This window comes from Alosa alosa, chromosome 4 (assembly GCF_017589495.1).
Source record: "Alosa alosa isolate M-15738 ecotype Scorff River chromosome 4, AALO_Geno_1.1, whole genome shotgun sequence".
NCBI lineage: Eukaryota > Metazoa > Chordata > Actinopteri > Clupeiformes > Clupeidae > Alosa > Alosa alosa.
The window spans coordinates 28,630,065-28,647,564 of NC_063192.1; the positions used below are offsets into that span (position 1 = coordinate 28,630,065).

General features: G+C 46.3%; 1 protein-coding gene across 1 annotated transcript in view; it reads left to right on the forward strand.

Moving 5' to 3' along the window:
* Positions 1–17,500, forward strand: part of LOC125293329 (protein kinase C zeta type-like) — a 153,173-nt gene that overhangs the window by 9,679 nt on the left and 125,994 nt on the right. The window contains exons 2-4 of the mRNA XM_048241197.1: positions 1,797–1,918; positions 4,444–4,533; positions 6,154–6,204. Coding sequence (XP_048097154.1) covers positions 1,797–1,918; positions 4,444–4,533; positions 6,154–6,204 — 263 coding nt within the window. The remainder of the gene's footprint in view (positions 1–1,796; positions 1,919–4,443; positions 4,534–6,153; positions 6,205–17,500) is intronic.

A 17,500-nucleotide genomic window follows, 5' to 3' on the forward strand; every position in this document is an offset into this window, starting at 1 on the left:
TATGGAGAGGAGATATAGAGGAGAAAACGGAGAATAGAAGAGAGGAGAAGCTTAAAACATAAAGAGAGGAGAATTGTTTAGGAGAGGAGAAGAGAGGAGAAGGAAGAGAAGAGGAGAGGAGAGAAGAGGAGAGGAGCGAGGGAGAGAAGAGCAGTGAGAGGAAAAGAGAGAGATGGAAAAAGAGAGAGAGAGAGAGAGATAAGGAGGAGAGAGGGAATGAAAAGACAGACATGAGGATATAGGGACAGCGCCCTGCCCTGTTTGTGTGTGTGTGTGTGTGTGTGTGTGTGTGTGTGTGTGTGTGTACGTGTGTGTACGCACATGCTGTGTGTGTTCTGTCACTTGAAGTACAGGCTCTCCTGTGTAGCCTTTAGCCTTCACACCCCACTGCAGTCATTAGTGTCATACGATACGCGCACACACTCACACACACACACACATGACACCCATGCATCGTACACACACACACACAATGCTACACCATTAGCATGCTAATTAGCACACTGGTCAGTGTATATCTCAACTCAGCATCTTGGTCACACTACTAAAGGGTGACATCATGTACTGTGCTCTGACATGAAGGCTTAGGATAAGATCTGACCCTTGACTCTTGGCACATGGTGGCTGTCATCATCTCTTACATGTTAAAGGAGAATTCCGGTGTGATATTGACCTAAAGTGTATTGAAACATGATACCGAGTGTGAACGTATGTCTCATAGCCCATCTCGGCTTGTCCCCTGCACTCCTAAATCTGGCTCTAGTTAGCCGATGCTACCAACAGCTTTTCAATAATGGTGCTTCGGCATCGGGCTAGCCATGCAAATAAATCACTGTTTTACACCTGTTTACGAGGCTCAATGTATCTCTATACTTCATTGGTAGACTTCCGAGGGCCCTGACATTTAAAACGAGACATTGAGTTGCTGCTACTGGAAGAAACTGGAATCCATGCATTTCCACTGAATTATTTTTGGAATCTGATCCCTTATCATACCTGTTCATTTTACTCGTTGCTTTCGACTTTATCGACTAAATTCAAGATGGCTGAAAAACGCTAAACTTCGAAGATACTGTCTGTATAAATCGTCTTGTAAGTAAACTACCAGTGCTTTTCAAAGTTCTCAATGTCTCGTTTTAAATGTCAGGGCCCTCGGAAGTCTACCAATGAAGTTTGGAGATACATTGAGCCTTGTAAATGGGTGTAAAACAGTGATTTATTTGCATGGTTAGCCCGATGTCAAGCACCACTATTGAAAAAAGCTGTTGGTAGCATCGGCTAACTAGCCAGATTTTGGAGTGCAGGGACAAGCCGAGATGGGCTATGAGACATACGTTCACACTCGGTATCATGTTTCAATACACTTTAGGTCAATGTCACACCAGAATTCTCCTTTAATAAATATATTGTCGCATACTGCTAACTGCAGACAGCCTACTAATGCTCTTGTTTATGAATGACTCAACAACCAATCTTAGCATTATGATGATGGTGGCCTACACAAGGCAACTTTTTGAGCAATGTTGGGAAATGTTCCTGAGTATTGTTGTTCTGGCACATTCCCATTGATGTTAGGAATCATTTGTTTCTGGGGAGCTTAAATAATCAGTAAACAAATTATCATGATCGCCCAATCAGAGCACATGGAACCGGTTATGTGGTTGCCCAGCATTTCTCATGTATCCTCCACTTTAGGCTACTTCTTGCTTGATCAATAGTTTTTTTCTGTGTGTGTGTGTGTGTGTGTGTGTGTGTGTGTGTGTGTGTGTGTGTGTGTGTGTGTGTTTCACCCTCAGGGACATGCTGATCTCTGATCTGGAGGCCAGTCTGACGTACCCTGAGCTGTGTGACGAGGTCCGAGAGATCTGCAGTCTGCATCAGCAGCAACCCATCACACTCAAATGGATTGACGATGAAGGTGTGTGTGTGTGTCTGTGTGTGTGTGTGTGTGTGTGTGTGTGTGTGTGTGTGTGTGTGTGTGTGTGTGTGTTTGTGCATGCGTGCGTGCCTGCGTGTCTGCCTGGTGTACAGTAAGATTAAAAGGGGCAGCCGTGGCTTACTGGTTAGTGCTTCGGACTGTAACCGGAGGGTTGCCGGTTCGAACCCTGACCAGTAGGCACGGCTGAAGTGCCCTTGAGCAAGGCACCTAACCCCTCACTGCTCCCCGAGCGCCGCTGTTGTAGCTGGCAGCTCACTGCGTCTGGATTACTGCCGGGATTAGTGTGTGCTTCACCTCACTGTGTGTTCACTATGTGCTGAGTGTGTTTCACTAATTCATGGATTGGGATAAAAAGAGTATCAAAAGATAGCCTGACGAGCCAGACCCACATTAAAATGTAGGGTCTGGGCACTCACCGTTCGCAGTGCTCAGTCCGAAGGGCGGGATAATCAGTTGTCTTTCAAATTCCCTTTGCACGCAATAGGACAGCGGCAGCGCTATGAGTCCCATCGTTTCCCACCAGCGGAGCTGAGTTGGCTAGTTCAAACGTTTGCCAACTTAATAAAAGCTTAACTCGTGTCACACTGTTCGCCAACAGCAACATCCATCTTATTTGTTTTCAAGTAGCAGGGAATTCAAGCCAAACCGTTGCAACTCTGCCATCAATCATTATGTTAAGCCCACCTAACGACTCTATACAAGATTTCATTGGCCTGATTAAGTTTCGATTTCTGGAGCTCACAAGCCAACGGAGAGTTGCTAGACTAGCCCTGGCAGCAAATGTAATTTGCTAGGGGCGCGTCTAGATTTCTAGGCTAATCAAAAGATCAAAAGAGTATATATACTTATACTATAGATTAGAACTGTGAGGGCTGTGTGTGCTTCTGAAGTTGGGTAGAAGTAGAATGCCAATAGTGTGATTGTGAAATGTCAGATACTGCATATGCTCTGACTTCATTAACAGATACCTATAGGCTAACATTCCATGATTTCAGGACCCATGTTAGGCAATGACATAGCTAACAAACTCAAGTAACCATGATATTTCAGTGATTTCCACAGGAGTTGTTTTAAAAACTGCATGATTTTGAATGGCTGTTTTGAATCCGGTCATTGGCCATTGTTTTTGAAAGCATGTCTATCTGTTTGTGTTATTGTGGATATTTGGGGCGGGGGGTGGGGTCTCTAGAGAGGGCGGCACCAGACCAGGTGGTTACTGATAAAGTTTTGGCTGCGTCCGTTCCAGAGTGGACCACTATCTGTGAAGTCCCTCACACATACTGTATTAGTCAGTCAGGGATGCCCAGATGCGGTGTGTTTGATAAGTGTAAGGTAGTGCATGAAGCACTGTGTGTGTGTGTGTGTGTGTGTGTGTGTGTGTGTGTCTTGAGAGTGAGTGTATGAAGCCAGTGATGGGCTGAGGAAGTGGATGGTGTTCTGGAATCACCCCCACTGTCCTGTGGGCTGATGGCAGTGCCAGTCTTGTGTTCTGGAATCACCCCCACTGTCCTGTGGGCTGATGGCAGTCCCGGTCTTCGGCAGCATCAACAGCCGCACGGCACATCCACACACATCAAATTTTCATCTGGGTCTGAGAGGCGCGCCGGAGCCATGGTGGCCTGCTGCGCTACACCGCGGGGGGGATCTCAACGTTGTGTCTGACGGTGTTTGAGTTGCGCTGCGCACACAACGTGTCCGACAGTGTTTGAGTTGCTCTGCGCACACCACACGTCTGACGTGTCTCAGGAGTGTTGTGCTGTTTGGTTTGTTCATCTACAAAGAGCAGATGTAGATAGAGGCAGAGATAGAGGTGCTTTCACTTTGAAGACTCGATAAATCCGGTTGTAGAGAAAGCGTTAAAACACAGCAGTGTACACTCTTAAAACGAATGTGTTGTTGTCCCTATCTGGATACAGAGATGTATTAAAAAACAACGCAAGTTGCAAGTGGTGTTATTTTCAACACATATTGTGTAACAAATCAAAAAAGGAAACAACACAAACTGTGTTGTCCCTATCTGGACACAGAGATGTGTTAAAAACAACTCAAGTTGTGTTGTTTTCAACACATTCATTTTAAGAGTGTATAGAAGGAGGAAAAACATGATAAAAGAAAGCTTCTTGTCAGGGTGTTCTAAATCGTCTAAATCGTCAGGGTGCTCTAAATCTTTCTAAATCGTCAGGGTGTTCTAAATCGTCTAAATCGTCAGGGTGTTCTAAATCGTCGGCTCCAACTTTATTCCAGGTCAGGATCAGGGCCACCTCAGGACTAGTTCAGAGCTGTGTCTTGTCAGGGTGTTCTAAATCGTCGGCTCCAACTTTATTCCAGGTCAGGATCAGGGCCACGTCAGGACTAGTTCAGTGCTGTGTCTTTTTTACAATCAGCTGCCCATCGACCCCTTTGGGGTGAAATTACAATTGCTCAGCGTTCAGTTAGACTTCACTCACTAGTTGTGTGGGGTTTGTTTTTACTTGTTTATTTGTTTGTTGCTTGTTTACTCCTAGGTGACCCGTGCACCATTTCGTCCCAGATGGAGCTGGAGGAGGCGTTCCGTCTCTATGGCCGCAACAGGAAGTCTGGCCTCCTCCTCCATGGTACCTCTCCTGCTCTTCCCCCTCCCCCTCCTCTTCCTCTTTCTTATCTTCCTCCTCTTCCTCGTCCTCCTCTTCCTCAAGCAAGAGATACAATTCAACAAAAGAGTTTTATGCTTTTAAAGGTTTAAAAGTCAGTGATGATAATGTAATAAATGATAATAATATTATAATACTACTCTGCTACTACTATTACTACTAAGGCTAGTTGCCCGTGGCAGTGTCCTGTTGCACACATCAGTAGTGGAATTCTGAGCTGACCAATGAAAGGACTCGACTAATGGTAGATGGGGCAGCTCCTGATTCTGTGTGACTATGTATCTCTCCAAGAAAATCAGTGTAGCCGTCTGGTGTGTGAGTGTGTGTGTGTCTATGTCTGTGTCTCTGTGTGGTTCTCTCTGTGTGTGTGTGTGTGTGTGTGTGTGTGTGTTTTTTGGTTGGAGGGAAATCAGTGTATAGTTGTCTTGTGTGTTTGTGTCTGTGTTGCTGTAGCAGCAGGTGCATGGTGACCTTGAGGCCATGGTGTGAGAGAGAGAGAGAGAGAGACGTGTGTGTGTGTGTGTGTGTGTGTGTGTGTGTGCGCGCACGTGCGGTTGTCCGTTTGTGTGAGCCCTTCAGCTTGCACCTAATGGAAACTCACCAGTGCATCAGGAGCCAGACAGTAAAAAGAAAAACAAATGAAACACCTCTGTCTGAATACAAATGAACCCTATAACACACACACACACACACACACACACACGCACACACACGCACACACACACGCACGCACACACACACACACACACACACACACACACACACACACACACACGTGACGCACCCCAGGCAGTCAGACACACAGACCAGACAGACAGCCAACAGCACACACACACACACACACACACACACACACACACGCCACACACACACACACGCACACGCACACACGCACGCACACGCGTGCACACACACACACACACACACACAATGCACACACACACACACACACACACACACACGCACACACACACACACACACACACACACACACACACATCGCAAGCACACACACACACGCCAGGTACACACACACACGCGCACACACACGACGCACACACACACACAGACCAGACAGACAGCCAACAGCACACACACACACACACACACACACACACGCACATGCGCACACACACACACACACACGCACACGCGTGCACACACACACACGCACGCACACACACACACACACACACACTGTCTCTCTCTCTCACACCATGGCCTCAATTAATAATGGTTAATAACACAGTTCTTAACATATTATGTTATAATTAATAATATTATATTGCTAGGTTTAGTTTAGTTTATATGATGTGTGTGTGTGACTTCCTTTCACCCCCCCTTCACCATTGCCTTTGTTTACACTCACACACACACACACACACACACACACACACACACACACACACACACACACACACACACACACACACACACACACACACATAGGCTCACACAGACAAATATACACCGACTTCTTCTCCCTGTCTGAACTTCATTGGTCATTTCACTTTGTTGCTAAAGCTAATGATCCCTCTCCTCTCTCTCTCTCTCCATCTCTTTCTCTGTCCATCTCTCTGTCAGTGTTCCCCAGTATCCCAGAGAAGCCAGGCATGCCTTGCCCAGGAGAGGACAGTAAGTACCACACTTTAATCCGAACAGAGCGGTGCAGCTGCAGCATCTCACACGATGAAAAATAGTCTACTTAACAAACCCAGGCGTCTTCCTGGGGGTTTGCCCAAATCAGAGCCCAGGCAGGTGGGGCAGCATCATCCTCTGGGGCTGGTGTTGGACGTCAGAGCTGTTCCCTCTTTGTAAAACGGCAACGTGAAACACATACTGGTGGTGGTTAAAGTGACATCCCTCTCTTCACTCTTAAGAGCTTTGGGTCCTTAGATAAAGTGATATGAACATATAACATGCTGTTGTTGTTGTTGTTGTTGTTGTTGATTGTTGTTGTTGTTGTTGATGATGATGAAAGAAACAACGCAAACAACAATGAAACAACAGATAAATAAAGTTAAAAGTTAAAGTTGACTTTTATCCAAAGCGATACAGGCTTGCAACAGCGGGTTCAGGAATCAAAGCTAGGGTCAACCGATTGTCAGTCAGTGACGTTAGCATGGCTCCACCATGCCCACTAATGCACTGTTAGTGCTGCTTCGTAGACCAGTCTGCTGTTTCCTGCGCTGAAACGTGTCCCGTGTGGAGTGGTTAGCCAGTGATGGATGTCATACTCTCTGTGGGCTTCGGCTGCTTCTGAAGTGTTTGAGCCACACCAGGGCAGATGCCAGGAGCGTTGGTTAATTAGGGATTCATCTGTGCCATGGGAACTGTTTCCATGCAACACATGTATTGCATGGCTCAGGTGTTCTGAGGAGGCACACTACGATGTGTGTATTATGTTTAAGTGTGTATTGGGGAGTTGTTGGAGTGTGTGTGTGTGTGTGTGTGTGTGTGTGTGTGTGTGTGTGTGCTTTCCAGAGGTTGTCTAGGCTTGGCAGTAGAATCATTATTTGCTTAGTAAGCACTTCCTGTATCGGGCCGAAGTGTCATGAATTCACAATTCTTACTGAGAATAGAAGGCATGTGTGTGTGTGTGTGTGTGTGTGTGTGTGTGTGTGTGTGTGTGTGTGTGTGTGTGTGTGTGCAGAGGGGAGTAATTGTCTCCCTTACCCAATATCTGAGCTTTCTTTTCTCTTTTCCTCTTTTTTTATCTTTTCTCTTCCACTCTCTCTCTCTCGTTCTCATTCTCTCTCTCTCGTTCTCATTCTCTCTCTCTCTCGTTCTCATTCTCTCTCTCTCTTCTCATTCTCTCTCTCTCACTCTTTGATATGAATCTTTGTCTATCTGAAAGTGTATCTACCTCTAATGTGTTTTGCATGTATCACCATTTTAGCCTAAGCATATGACTGCGCTGTTGTACTGCTCTGTGATTGTGTGTGTGTGTGTGTGTGTGTGTGTGTGTGTGTGTGTGTGTGTGTGTGTGTGTGTGTGTGTGTGTGTGAGTGAGAGAGACAGTGAGAAGACATGGGCGTTCTGTGAGACTGTCTCTGCCTTTGCCTTGCACGCCTCTAGTGTGTATGTGAGTATATCTGTGTGTGTGTGTGTGTGTGTGTGTGTTCGTGTGTGTGAGGGAGAGAGATTGCTGCCGCAGCATGCTCTCCGGTGTGGTGTGACCATAGGCAGTGCTCTGTGTGAGTGTGCACGTGTCCGTTTGTGTGTGTGTGTGTGTGTCTGAGTGTGTGTGTTTGTGTGTGTGTGTGTGTGTGTGTGTGAGAGAGTGATGTCCGCTCTGGGTGCGTCTGAGGTTGACCTCCCTCCCGGCTTCTGGAGGAAGGCGAGGTTCTCATACAGTGACTGCCACTCCGTAGGTACGTGTGTGTGTGTGTGTGTGTGTGTGTGTGTGTGCACGCATGTGTGTGCATGTGTGTTCTGTTGTTGCTTCCATCTGTTTTTCACTGTGTATGCTAATTGGCAGTGGTCCTTGCATTTCACTATATCAGTCGGGGCTGCTGGATGTATAGTATAGCACTCGCCTGAGTGTGTGTGTGTATGTGTGTGTGTGTGTGTGAGAGAGCGAGAGGGAGAGTTATGAGATCGTCCGGCGCTGCAGAGTGCTTTGGCTGCTACTGCACTGGGACGCTGCAATGACAGGACACATCAGAGAGCTAAGCTATGAGTGTGTGTTATCTACCTGCAACTAGAGGAGGTGTGTGTGTGTGTGTGTGTGTGTGTGCTGTGCTGTGTAATATTAGGATGACTGCTGTGTTCATGGATGATATAGCGTGTGCTGTATGCAGAGAGTGTATTGTCCCATGATGAGGGAATGTATGTTAATAACCGTGTGTGTGTGTGTGTGTGTGTGTGTCAGAACTGTAGCGTGTTAGAGGTTGACTAAGGTTGAGTCTTTAGTTAGTGTGTTGCTCATATGAAGGTGAATTATTTTTAGGTTGTTATTGTGTTCTCTGGTGGTTGAAGATAACCTACTTTCACTAATAGTGAAGACCTCCACAGTGGACATGTGTGTCGTGGTGTGTGGGCACGTGTGTGAGTGTGTGTGTGTGAGTGTGTGTATATGAGTATGCAGGACTGTGTGTATGTTAGGGCTTCAGCAATTAATCGGTCAATAGATCAGTTGTCAACTATTAAATTAATCGACAACTATTTTGTTTAATATCATTTTTGTCAAGAAAATACCCAAAAATTCTCTGATTGGACCTTCTTAAACTTGAATATTTCCAGTTTTGCTTAAATTCCTCTACAACAGTAAACTAAATATTTTTTTGTGTGGGAAAAAAAGGCATTTGAGGACATAATTTATTCACCCTTTTCTGTAACAAATTAATAGATGAATAATAGATTAATCGACTGTCTGACTGTGTCTGTGAGTTTTCTATGAAATCTGTTGATATGTATAAGTCCAGATTTATTGTATTATATAATATTAACTGCTTAGGCAATATGAGTGACATTTTCATGCCAATAAAGCATTTTGAGTTGAATTTGAATTGGAATGTTGACTGACAGAAACAGAAAGAGAGAGATGACTTGTCCTGGGCACGTCCTTCAGCTAGCTGTGTATCAGGCTTGTGCAAAATTCCAGAATTGAATTGAAACTGGCTCTTAAATTCAATTCTTGAATTTCACTTGCATTTCAATTGAGGTAGCAAACAGGAAACAGAATTGCAATTCAAATTGTGCACAACCCTGCTGTGTATGGATAAGATTAGACACACATCCCCTTTGTCTGTCTATCTGTTTAACCAGTCAACCTGCTGTGCTGCTAAATCAAACATTTCCTTTCTGTTACCATGAGCGGATCTCTTTCCATATTTTTCTAATTTTCTCTCTGTTCTGTCACTTTTATTTTTTCCCTTTTTCCGTCCTCTTATCTATGTGTCTTTCCACGTCCCACTGTTATGGTTTAATGTTCTCTGTGTCACTCCAAAGCTTCTGTCTTAGATTCCACTCTTGCCTTCTCCATCCACACACTCCTCCGTAAATGAGTAATATTTGGTGTGTGTGTGTATGTGTGTGTTTCTGCTGACTCTTTGAGTAGGAGTGAATAACTGCTTTTCACTCCCCTCCACACACACACACACACACACACACCACACACCACACACACACCACACACACCACACACACAGACAGACATACACCCACAGAGTAAGTAATTTTCTCAGTGCCAACTCCCCTATGATCCTCAGAACACACAATGCAAGCACAAACACATTCAGCACATATTCAGCAACACACACACACACACACACACACACACACACACACACACAGAGATGATATGGTGTGTGTCAGGGTGCTGACGGACAAATACACTTTAGGCTGGGGGGGATTTTAGTCACAGGTCAGACAGACGGACAAACAGATAGACAGACAGACACCATAGAGCAACAGACACCATAGAGTAACAGACACCATATAGAGCAACCACCCAACTCCCAACTCATACTGTTAACTGTCACATTAAGCACTGACCTCTCTCCTGTAAGAATACACCAACAAAAGGACCTAAAGGAAAAGTATGTCTAACTAACTTGTTATCTTGAAGACTGTAAGGGGAAGGCCTGCGTGTTCTGGCTAGTTGAGAATTGTTTAAGAATACACCGACTGGAAGCTTGCAACAAGTAAAATTGATCATTTGTTTGTTTGTTTGTTTGTTTGTTTGTTTGTGCCTGACCTTATTGCATGGCATTCTCTTTACCGGCTGCTCCCTTACTCCTTTTGTGAAAGTGCCCAGAGGGATTAAGCAGTCACCCACGGATGGCTGATCACTGGTCACTGTGCCCTTGGGCTGGAAAGATTTCACTGGTGAAAAGCGTATTCGTGATTCACAAAATGATAATGAGATATGTATTTTGGCATTGAGTTATCATTGTGTCAGACTGCATGGATAAATGCCTTTTGTTGAGGAGGTGTGTGTCTGCGTGTGTTTGTTTGTTTGTTTGTTTGTTTGTGTTTGTATATATGTGTTATATGTGTAGTTATAGTAAGTGTGTGTTATATTATGTATATAGTTATATAGTGTAGCATGCGTCATTGCTATTGTGTGTTTAGTGTGTATTCTAAGGCACTGATAGTGTGAGTTTGTGGAGAGGTGTGTTCACCGTCGGTTTTTCAGGGTTTTGGTGGTGGTCTTTGCATCACATCATGTGAGTGTGTGTGTGTGTGTGTGTGTGTGTGTGTGTGTGTGTGTTTTAGTGTGTCTTAGTTGTTTGTGTATTGGTTATTCTGAGTGATAATATTTATATTGTAGGTTTAGGTAGGGTAGCAGTAGCTATGCCCTTCCCAGGTTGTTTGGGGTCAGCAGACTGTACAGCTTGAAGAAGTAGTGGGATGCAGAAAGGGACGTGTGTCCCAAAACAGCCACATTTTTGTAGTAATGAAGGTAATTACGCTGGTGCTTTGGCTATCGGATATTTCCGGAACTGCTATTTGCCTAGTTGTGATCTCATGTTGGAAATCCTGGCAAGGCTTATTGTGCCTAGCATGTCCAGATTGAGTGAGTGTGTGTGTGTGTGTGTGTGTGTGTGTGTGTGTGTGTGTGTGTGTGTGTGCCTGCATGCATTGTGCTTTTGAGCTTTAATATTTGATGTCTGATCACTCTGCTGTACATGCACACACTTCACTGTCTGTCTGGACGTCATGTTGATTTACCATACTGGACGTCATGTTGATTTACCATAGTGGACGTCATGTTGATTTACCATAGTGGACCCTTTTCCTGCTCTTCTTCAGTGGTTCAGCTAACTTTTTCCTTATTATTTTTTTTTTCTTTTTTCTTATTAGGTGATACCTACTTCAGGCTAACCCAGAATCAGTCGTGTTTTTTTTCAGTGGGTACAGGACACCCCCTTATCATATAGAATGTAATTCCTGTGTGGTTTCAGGCAGTGCATGCTGGGAGATCATTTTAGTCCTTGTTGACTCCATTGACAGCCATTGGCTCACACTGTTACTATTCTGAGAGTCCATCACTGAAACAAAAACCCTGAATGGAAACTTAATGCAGCCAACATTGCAGCTGATCCATTTAATGGTTTAAGAGGAGATGACCACCCAAAGACACACACACACACACACACACACACACTACTGGCACACAATGGCTCAATAACAGCGTAAACCAACTTTGAAATAGACCCATACAAATGTCCCTTTAAGAAGGGCATCCCATTACCTTTAAGAAGGGCTCCCTTTGCCTTTAATCCGTGTCTCATTTGACTTGTGAAGTCTGAAGTCATGATCACACGTCTCTCAGAAAACAGCTCAGCAATAATGCGCTCTTTCCCCATCCTTTCTTTCTTTCTTTCTTTCTTTCTATATATCCTATCCTTCTCTTAATTTCTCCTCTCTCTCTTTCTCGTATCCCCTCTCTATGCATGTATCTCTCTCTCTCTCCCTCTCTCTGTTTACTCTCTCTCACTTCTCTCTACTATTTCTTAAGCATTAGCCTCATTCTTTCTCCTTTCTCTTCCCTCCATCTGCCCCCCTCTCCCTCCCTCTCTCTCTCCCTCTCCCTCCCTCTCTCTCTCCCTCTCCCTCCCCTCTCTCTCTCTCTCTGTTGCCCTCTCTCTAAATCCTACTCTTAATTCTCCAGTGTGTTTTCCTCCAGCTCTGAGCCCCTGAGCTGGCGTGCAGCTTGCAGAATTAACAGACCCCCCTCTGTGTGTGATTGTGTGTGTGTGTGTGTGTGTGTGTGTGTGTGTGTGTGATTGTGTGTGATTGTGTGTGTATGTGTGTGTGTGTGTGTGTGTGTGTGTGTGTGTGTGTGTGTGTGTGTCTGTGCACAGGCACATACGTCTGTTTGCATGTTAATGTACACATCTGTGTGTTTTATGTGATTCTATGTGTATTATGGGTGCCTGTGTGTGAGAGTGTGTGAGAGTGTTTGTACATTTGTGTGGCTACTGAAAGTCCGGGATTGCAATCTGTATATGATCCAGCCCGATAGAACTCCGGGCCAGGATTTCCACCCTGCCCCCACTGTGTGCCACTGCCTCTCCAGGGACAGTACAACACCCTGCCTGCCTGCCTGCCTGAGACAGGGATGGTACTGAGCACTCTCTCTCTCACACACACACACACACACACACACACACACACACACACACACACACACACATATACAGAGCTGTGCTGAGCTGGGGAGAGGAGACAAGGCGAGTGAGGAGCCGCACCACACCGAGCGTCCGAGCAGAAGATATCAGCTGCTAATGTAAAGGCTGCTGCCTTGCAGTGCCCGTGCCTTTTGTCCTCTCTGGCCATCAGTATTCTGAGCGCAGTAGGGGCAGCCCCGGCGTTTAGTCTGTGAAAGACAGAGTGAGAGAGAGTGAGAGAGAGGAGGAAGGGAGGGAGGGAGGGAGAGAAAGAGAGAGAGAGGAGGAAAAATCAACACAGAGCAAACAGGAAAAATCAAAACAGAAAAGAATACTAGCCTAAGCAATGTGAGAGAGAGAGAAGGGAGATAGACAGAGAGACATCTGGAGCAGCCAACTGGAGTGAGGGAGAGAGAGAGCCAGAGAGAGGGAGGAGGGAGAGGGAGGGAGGGAGAGAGCGAGCGAGTGAGCGAGAGGGGGGAGAGAAATAATGAAATAAGTGCTGCGGAGGAGAGGAGAAGAGAAGCTAGCTGGCGAGCGAGTGAGTGAGAGAGAAAGAGAGCGGGTGGAGGAATAGAGCGAGAGAGAGAGAGAGTCAGAGAGGGGATGCTCGATGCTGGTCGTGCTGCCGGTTTTCCGTTGGGCTTCCTGGATGACGAGGAGGCTGTGAGCGAGCAGAGGAGCTGCTAACCACCGGTGAGCCTATTTCTTCCCTCTCCTCTCTCTCCTGCACGGAGCCTGTTCTCTACAGCAGTGTGTGTGTGTGTGTGTGTGTGTGCGGCTGTCTCCTGTGTGTGCAGCCATATGCCTCTGTGCGTGTGTGTGTGTGTGTGTAAGGGGGTTGTAAGTCCGGCTCTTCATCCTAGTGGCATGCTTCTGGCTTGTGCTGCTGATGCTGTCGTTTTCGCTCTCCTCTTCCTTCTCTGTCTCTCTCTATCCCACCATCTCTCTCTTTCTCTCTTTCTCTCTCTCTCTCTCTCCTGTCTGGCTGTGCGCTTGTTCGTGTTCTACTGGTGGTCTGTTTCTGTTTCGGCTCTGCTGGTCGTGCTGGCGTCCTCTGAAAGGTTCTGGACCCTCTCACTGAGCCCTGGGTGTATCAGCCTGTGTGTTTGTGTGTGTGTGTGTGTGTGTGTGTGTGTGTGTGTGTGTGTGGTGGTGCGTGTGCATACAACGAGGATCTGTGGACCAGCTTTCTACCTTCCAGCGTTAGTCCCAAGTCAGAGCTGGTGTTGATATGCTAGAGGGTAAGAGCAAAGCTAGCTAACAATATTCCTCCCTCATTCCTCTCTCTTATCCTCTCATCCTCAGAGACACAAAGGACGAGCTTCTCTCGGACTGACAGAGAGAGAGAGAGAGAGAGAGAGAGAGAGAGAGAGAGAGAGAGAGAGAGAGAGAGAGAGAGAGAGAGAGAGAGAGAGAGAGAGAGAGAGAGAGAGAGAGAGACAGACGTGCGTGTGTTTCTGTTTCCTGCGGTGCTGCACCTGAGGCGGCTGTGGAGTGTGTATGATGCGTGCTGAAAGGGGTGATGGTCCGTCGGACATCTTTAAGCGTCTGATTGATTGGCGTTACGTAATTGGAGTCCTGCTGTGACGCTTTCGGAGTCCTGCGCTGCCGGTGCCGCTGGTGCTGAGCGCGCTCTGTTGCTCTGTTGCTATGCCTGAGACCAGGGGAGGAAGTGACACCGACAGAGGGACAAAAACACAGACACGGAGACAGAGAGGAGGTGTAGCGCTATGCTAAGCTCCGCTCAGTGCTGCTTCCTGTTCTCTCTTTCTCTCTCTCTCTCACTCTTTCTGTCTCTTTCTCTCTCTTTCTCTCTCCCTTGCAAATGGAGATATAGCTGTCATTAGGTGTTGTATTGTTCTGTGTTGTCTCTCTCTATCTCTCTCTCTCTCTCTCTCATGCATAATTCACTCTCTCCAGCTGAAATAATTAGCGTGCCAGTTGTAATTGGGGGGGTGGAGGTGGGGGACGGTGGACGAGGGGGTGGGTGGGTGCTGTTTCCCCCTCCCCAACTCACTCACACTCTCACACACTCGCCCCCCTGTCCCCAGTCCCCTTGGGAGCGCACCCAAACCCGCGGCCTGCTGGCTGGAGGCTGGTGGGGCGATGTGGAAGGGCAAATGTTTGTTTTCCAGAGGGGGAGTGGCCGTGTCATTAGCAGATGTGGCGACACAAGGCACTGCTTTCTCCAAATCTCTCCATGCCTCACACTCTCTCTCTCTCCCTCCCTATCTGTCTCTTTCTGTCACTCATTCTGTCTCAGTCTGCCCAGTCCCTCCATTTCCCCCTCTCCCCTTTCTATCTTATTCTGTCCATCTTTTCTCTCTCACTCCCTCACTCCTCTCTGTGTGTTTCTGGGGATGTCCTGCAGGTCAGACAAAGGAGAATTGTTTGCTGTAGGTTTCTCTGCAGGCTCTGTCTGAATGATGCTTCTTGTCAGAAGGGAGTCACCCGTGTGTGTGTGTGTGTGTGTGTGTGTGTGTGTGTGTGTGTGTGTGTGTGTGTGTGTGTGTGTGTGTGTGTGTGTGTGTGTGTGTGTGTCTAGTCAGGGGCAGTTTGTTGATTGATTTGATTAATTTATTGATTTTCTTTCTTTGTCTGGTGGCCTCCTTCTGTGCAGCCAGCCAGCAGGTGGTGGTGGGGGAGGAGGAAGAGCTCAAGGGTGTGTTTGTGTACATGTGTGTGTGTGTGTTTGTGTACATGTGTGTGTGTGTTTGTGTACATGTGTGTGTGTGTGTTTGTGTACATGTGTGTGTGTGTTTGTGTACATGTGTGTGTGTGTGTTTGTTATGCGTGTGTGTGTGTGTTTGTGTACGTGTGTGTGTGTGTTTGTGTACATGTGTGTGTATGTGCCTGTGGACTTGAAATCATGTCTTCCATCGTGTTTACTGTTGGTCTGTTGCACCAAAATGCCTCTTGTTTAACAGTGCCCTGCCTGGGATGGGCTCACACACAGCCACACAGCACATTTCTACCCACATTTGTGGTGTACGTACTTGGAGTATCTGTGTGTGTGTGTGTGTGTGTGTGAGTGTACTGTAATGTGTGTGTGTGTGTGTGTGTGTGTGTGTGTACTGTAATGTGTGTCTGTGAGGGTGTGTGTGTGTGTGTGTGTGTGTGTGTGTGTGTGTGTGAGCGTGCGTTTAGCATGGGTCACTCTCTTCATCTGATTTGCCCTTGGCTTGTCTGGGGTTCTCCTCTAGATCTCAGCCCTGTATAATGTACAACTGTGGGACACGGCCTGACAGAGTTTTAGAGAGAGAGAGTTAGAGAGAGAGTTAGAGAGAGAGAGAGAGAGAGAGAGAGAGAGAGAGAGAGAGAGAGAGTGTCTGTTAAGCTCCAGTGTGTATATAAGTAGCTGTAACTGGAGCCATTTGTTACTGATAGCTCGTCTCTAAAAATGTTGATATTTCAGCCTCATTTAGCATGGGCTAGCTATGTCCATTTAGATGCCCATGACTCTTACAGACAGAGCTTTAGACAGTGCAGCAGGATTCACAGAGGCCCAGAGCAGAAAGCACAGGGCTGTGGAGCAGGTACAGTATGTAGCGGACTGGGGCCAGATCTGGGCCAGAGGTGACCTAATGCCAGCTAGCTGATGCTCATTCAAAGAAGCCGCTAGCATATAGACCCTTTCAACAATAAAAACAAAAACAATGCTTGAACATTCTATTTGGTTCCCAATCTACTTCCTCTGCAACGGAAGCCTTGTGGGGCCAACTATGATGCTGATAATGGAACTCTCTTGAAAGGGTCTATAGCATACTGTATCAATGCATAGGCAAACTATCAACTGTTCTCATAGCATTAGCATAGCATAATTGTAATCAAAATGTAGCCATAGCTGCTGTTCATTTAAGGAATCACTGCTAGCAATAAAATATCATTGCATAACTATCAACTGTCATAGCATTAGCATAGCCTAACAACTGCAATCATAATATAGTCATAACAATATGCCAGCTCTAATCACGGCAAACAAAGTCTGACTGTGTGACTGTAATTTGCATAAGACATTGTCACCATGGGGGCACATTCAAGGTTGGTTGTTTTGTCTCTACTTCCTTCCGTCTACTTCCTGATGTGAAACTAGATGAGATTGAGAGAGCAGACTGTGGAGACAGGGCAGTATCCGCAGTGGTAATGATCACCATGGCGACCTACATGCAGGCCTCCTGCTGTATTATAGCTGGACTCTGATTGACATGTTCCCAGCTGTTTCATGTCATCGATTGGGAACAATTACACATGTTCCCCTTTCACAGACCAGGCAGAACTAATCTACAAAGCAGACATTACTACAGACATAACACTCGATTCGCCTTGTTATGTCTTTTCTGGTTGCTGGTGGCAACCGTGGCCGTCTGTTGCTTGTAGTGTCCTGTGATGTTAGTCGGTCCAGGTTGGCGTGGTAGCATGCTGAGGCATTAAGCTTTAACCCAATCAAATGAGCCTTGCAGTCTGAGCGCATAACGTCTGATCAGTTAAATGGACGATATCCCCAGCGCCTGTCACAGGACGTAGGCTACATAGAGGAGCATCAATACTGATGTCATTAATAACACTAAATAGTGGTGATGAGGAGGATTAATGATATGACACTATTCAGATTCAAATCACATGGCGCAAGCTATTCTTTTGCAGGATGATGTTTGTTCCTCCTAGCGTGTGTGTGTGTGTTTGTGTGTGTGTGTGTGTGTGTGTGTGTGTGTGTGTGTGTGTGTGTGTAGAGAGAGGGAATGTCTTTGTTCCTACTTGCTCCCTTGGTGTTCCGGTGCTGTATTGTGTTTCAGGCCTGAGGCTTTTAG